At 46.2% G+C, this 5,163-nt stretch overlaps 1 protein-coding gene across 1 annotated transcript; it reads right to left on the bottom strand.

Annotated features, from left to right (window-relative positions):
• Positions 1 to 4,069: 4,069 nt before the first annotated feature.
• LOC119361903 lies at positions 4,070 to 4,959 on the bottom strand. Its single transcript, XM_037627106.1, has 3 exons — positions 4,619 to 4,959; positions 4,407 to 4,506; positions 4,070 to 4,326 (listed from the first exon to the last, which is right to left on the bottom strand). Exons 1-3 carry the CDS (start codon positions 4,918 to 4,920, stop codon positions 4,306 to 4,308), a joined length of 423 nt encoding a protein of 140 aa, XP_037483003.1. The 5' UTR covers positions 4,921 to 4,959; the 3' UTR covers positions 4,070 to 4,305.
• Between the last annotated feature and the right edge of the window lie 204 nt (positions 4,960 to 5,163).

Raw genomic sequence — 5,163 nt, 5'->3', positions numbered from 1 at the left:
GCCGCGGAGTGGGTAATTTACAGTTCATTTTTTGTTAGTAGGGTCTTTACCTTATCCCACATCTATCTAATACACTATCCGAGGATAAGCTATGCACATCAACATGTTGTTAGTGTGTTAGTTGGTAGTGGAGATATGCCGGGGGTGGTTCATGGCATATAGCCAGTCGTTTTTTCTATGATTTATCAATTTGGCCCTATAAGAGGGAAACGTCCCTTCCGAGAGAGTCACCACTTGAAATACCATCCTTATGTTCTCTTCTGAGCCCACAGCCACCAAGTCTCCTCGCTCCTCGCCCTGCCGTGCAGCAGGCGAGGACACAACATTAGTCTCGGACATACCCCGACGATCGATGACCCAATGGGTAGTTGGGTGCTAACATTTCTGGGAAATGCTCGCACGACTTCTTTGCCCTTCTTCCTCGACTTCGTCTACATCCGCTACTTCCTCGACTCCCCGTCGTCATGTTCATAAACAACCCCACTATAAGGGAAATTTCACCCCGTGATTTGTATTGTTCTTGGTCAATCTGCTAGTCATGTTATTATCTGTGAAACTAGGTTTATCACGTTAGTATATGTCACCCTATTTGTTTTCATCCTTATGTATGCCAAATTATTTTTGGTGGATAAATCTTTGTCATTCATGTCACTTGAGTAGATTCGAAATCCCCCGCAAAAAAAAGGTTCGAAATTATACCAATGATAGCCATCACATTATTTCCAACATCTTGTTTGTTATTGTGGGATGTTTTATGTTGCTTGAGGATCTTGCTTGACCGGCGGCTGTTTTATGCTGAACATGCTTTAGGATGAGAGACCGTCGGCAACCTGATCTACTCGGCCGTAGGGTGATCATGTATGTGCCAGCTGCTGCTACTAGCTTGTGGGCAGTTCAATGCATGTCATCAGCCTATGGTCATGGAGCCGTTTGACTGACAAAGTGTGTGTTTGATGCACGTGCTCTCTGTTTGCTTGTCAGGGGTAGTGAAAAGTCAAAACAAGCGGTGTTGTTTCAGAGTAAAAGAGAAGCTGTTCCTAGATATTTGCTGCAGCTTTATATTGCACCTACAGAAATGTTATTTTCATATATTTTTCTTTGTTCTAAACCAGCCATCCCCTACCTTTGTCTCCTTTCTATTTTCCTGTACACATTTCCTTTACCGTATAAATGATGTTGTATCATGTATAAATGATTTGATATCAGACATCCATAGACGATCAGCTGCAGTACAAAACCCCACACACCATGTGCAGAGAGCAGAGTGATATTGGTGATCATGCATGAGTCACGGGTCATCAATATTTCCTGGATTTTACCCAGAATGATTTGAGTGTTGAGTGAATGCATGTGGCTTCGGTTTGCTCGTCGGTACAAAGTTGAAAACATATCCTTTGTTTCACGGGTCATCAATATTTCCTGGATTTTACCCAGAATTTTTTCCTGGATTTTTGCAGCATACCGAATATTTTTCCTGCTAATTATTTATTTTACTCATGAATCTCCACCATCTCTCTCTCTCTCTCTCCTGCTTGTACAGTTTTCCTTGTTGTATTCTACCTCCGCCCAAAAATATTTGGCATTCTGAGATTCAAATTTTGTTCTAGTACAAAACATGTCATTATAGCACCTTTTTGGAAAAAAATCATTCAAAAACAAGGGCCTTAGAGGGTCAGCTGGGCCTCGTCGTCGGAGATGACGATGACCTTCCAGTCGACCGCCTGCTCCGCCTTCACGACCTCAGGGTGCTGGTGGCGGAGCTCGCCATGTACCTCGTCGCCTCTCGGTCCTCCCGAGCCGTCGCCGCATCCACCACCCCCTGCGCCACCAGGACGAGGAGGGCGGGGGCCGTCCCCCACGGGAAGTTGAGGCGCGGCACGGCGCCGTGGATCCTATCATGCCACCGGTCATACTCCAGGGCGGCGAGCTCCACCGTGTGGAACGACCCGAGCCACTTTTTTTGTGGGTCTCCCGGTCGGTGATCTCCTCCACCCACATCCCCCATGCTCGCCGGCGGATGCCTAGGTATGTCCTCTGCGGCTGCCGTGGCGGAGGGAGGTTCGGGAAGATGCGGGTGGGGGTGCATAGGCGAGGCGGCGTGGCACAACGATGCGGCGCCGCGGGCGTGGATCCTTATTGCTGATCAGCGGCGAGGATGGGGGAAGAGGAGGCAGAGGAGGCGGAGAGGAAGATGAAGAGAGGGGCTCTTTTTTACTCAGTTGCCACATGATGGAGTAAAAATTAGGGCCGTGGAGGCGGCTGAGGATAATTTATCCTCCACTATGGAGTATCGGGGATCGGCTAGGTCCCGGTTAGACAAATAAAACTGGATTTTTACTCCTTTTAACCACCAGTTATTGGGGATCGGTTAGAGGTGCCCTTGGAGGGTCGGTTGGGCCTTAATATATCTGAAATCTCGTACAATGTCAAATTTCATAAAATTTAGCTGAAATAGTGATTTACGGATATTCGCAGGGGCACTCACCTGCCAAGCTCTATCGTCCACTCGATTTGCCTCGCGGTTCGTGAAGTAGATGAATCCCGCACGAGATCGCAGTGAAAACGAAAATCCTTCAAAAAGCATTAAGTTTCGATGACGAAACTTACCGTTTTTGCATCAAAAAAATGCCTAGTTTCATCAAGTTTCAGAGATATAATTTTAAACATTTGTTTCTGTCGGTCATAGACACAAAATAGTTGATTTTTATCGGTCACTCGTACTAAGTTTCAAACATTAAAACTTAACATTTTTTCAAAAGTCATCAAAATATATTTAAAATGGATCTTATTTCAAAGCGTTGGTCGCGAGAAACACAAATATGAAACATAACTTCATTGAAATTTTCATTGAAAAGATATAGAACTTTGAAAATCGGAAGCCAAAATAAAAAGCTGGCACCAGGGGCCTGAGTGCCCCCGCACTTGTTTGCCGTAAATCCTCGTCCTTGTGGCTTAGTGTATTTTTTCGCTTGGTGTTTCATTCCGCTCTTTACATGATTTCACATTTGCTTCACTAGATTATATACAAGTAATAAGAGACCTTTCTGAATAACAAAATGGATTTTACAGGAACTTGCAGGAGGCCACCACACTGAAGAATAAACCAGAATTACTACTACTAAACAATGACTTCAATCAATACTCTTTCCGAGGTCGAACCCTACTGGCTTAGATGCCCTAACAAGTTACTACAAGATCAGCTGCATGCAGTACAAAACCCCACACACTTTACGTGCTAGCCGTATATGTTGTGTTTATAGATGTTTGTGTGATTTGCTTGTTCATATGTGCTAGCCGTATATGTTGTGTTCATAGATATTTCGGTCCTATGTATTATACATGCTCACATGCTTAGCTATCGGTATGAAGTGCATACTACTGTGATTGCTATGTTTATTATCTACTCGTGGATTAGATTAATCATTATGGTGTTAATATTTCCAACAACTACAAGATCAGCTGCATGCAGTACAAAACCCCACACACTTTGTGGGGGGTGATCATGCATGAGCTACCGGTGCTACCTCAACTTTGGTGTGATCGATCAAACTGATGCATGGAGCGTCTGCCTCAACGACCTCAGTAAAAGTAGTAGTGTACTACCAGACGGTTGCTGCTGGCCGGATTCTCACTTGTCAGCCAAATTAAAGTGTGTGTTGAATGCACATGTGGCTTCCGTTTGCTCGCCAGTACAAAGTTGAAAGTGAAACCGATTCTTTGTTTCACGGTAAAAGGGTTGGCCATCAATATTTGCTTGATTTCGCAGCATGCGAAATTCTTTTCTCACCCGTTATTTATTTCTTTCATGAACCTGCACCATGTTTTCAAATAATGAAAAACTGCATGTTCCGTATTCCTTGTTGTGTACTACATACCTCGGTCCCAAAAACTTGACATTATTCAAATTTTGTTCCACATGAACTTTATATGGAGGAAGCAGTGTGATTTAGTCTTTTTTTGCGCAGTATGGGTTTGATTACGGTTCTTTAGATGATTTTACATCTGCTTTAATGGAATCTAGATCCAAGAAGTACTAAGAGATATTTCTAAATAACCAAATGGATTTAGCTAAACAAAGACAAATTGCAAATGGAGAGCACCACACGGCAGAATAAACCAGAATTACTACTACTACTACTAGACAGTAGACAACGACTCGACTAATCTCTCTGAGGACAAACCCCATAGCTACTAAAACAGGCTAATGATGCACGAAATGAACTCCTCAGTCATCCGTCGTTATTCTGTCCATCGACAAGGTCATGGATATGGCCAGCCGGCCTCACCGGCTAGGTGCCAACGCTCCTAAAGATCCTTCACGTCATGCTGCGAAGAGAATCACAAGGATTAACACAAGACAAGTTGAATCACTGATGCAATACGCGCCGAATTCATCGTCTAGCTACCTCGGCGTGGGAGTGGGACTCCTCGTGGTTCTGCGGATCATCGTTCGGCTTGGCCTGGCGAGCTTTGGAGTGGAAGGCATCCACCACGATTCTGCCAAAGCTGCACAGCAGAAGCGAAATTCAGTATGGTCGTGAGTGGTAGCAAAGCAAGCGGAGCAAGATTCAGTAAGTGGGCACGCATGAATGATGGGTGTAAGAAGGAGGGTACATACGGATGGTCCTTGTCATACTCAATGTGGCCGATGTAGGCGTTGCCGGGGAACATGCGGCTCAGTTGCGCCGACTCCTCGTCGCTGCCCGGCTGAATCTCGATGGCTTGGCCGGAACCGTGCCCGTGGGGCAGATGCTTCTCCGCCCAGCGGTCCAGCCACCGGGACTCCTCCTCGCTCGCGTACTGTGTGCTGATCCTGGGGCCCCCTTCCCCTGGATCCGCGGCTGCTGCGGCGCCGGCGCCGGCGGCGAGGCTAGCTAGCAGGAGGAGGGAGATGGGGACGAAAGAGAGGAGCCGGGCCATCTCGCTCGCTTCTTTGGCAGCAGACTGATCTTGCGCAGAGTCTAGTGCTATTTCTAAGTAACTCTGGCCTGTGCCGCCTGGATGTGGTCCATATATGGAGAGATGATCACGCTGGTGTGGCCTGCTAGTACAGTTGGGGACAAGGATTTGGATTCCGAGTGCACCTTTTTTCTCGTGGGGCACCGAAATTCCCGGTTACCGCGGTAACCGCGAAATCCCGAAAAAATTTCGGACGAAATTTAA

The sequence above is a fragment of the Triticum dicoccoides genome, chromosome 1A, assembly GCF_002162155.2.
Source record: "Triticum dicoccoides isolate Atlit2015 ecotype Zavitan chromosome 1A, WEW_v2.0, whole genome shotgun sequence".
NCBI classification, from domain to species: domain Eukaryota; kingdom Viridiplantae; phylum Streptophyta; class Magnoliopsida; order Poales; family Poaceae; genus Triticum; species Triticum dicoccoides.
Note: the sequence above shows the minus strand (reverse complement) of the source record. Positions and strands in the feature narration are given on the sequence as shown.

Bases quoted from the DNA above. Each gene is read 5' to 3' on its own strand.
- LOC119361903 (XM_037627106.1), bottom strand. From the start codon at position 4,920: ATGGCCCGGCTCCTCTCTTTCGTCCCCATCTCCCTCCTCCTGCTAGCT. The intron at 4,507-4,618 runs GTATGTACCCTC...TCTGCTGTGCAG, and splicing joins GAGTATGACAAGGACCATCC to CTTTGGCAGAATCGTGGTGG. The intron at 4,327-4,406 runs GTAGCTAGACGA...TTCTCTTCGCAG, and splicing joins AGTCCCACTCCCACGCCGAG to CATGACGTGAAGGATCTTTA.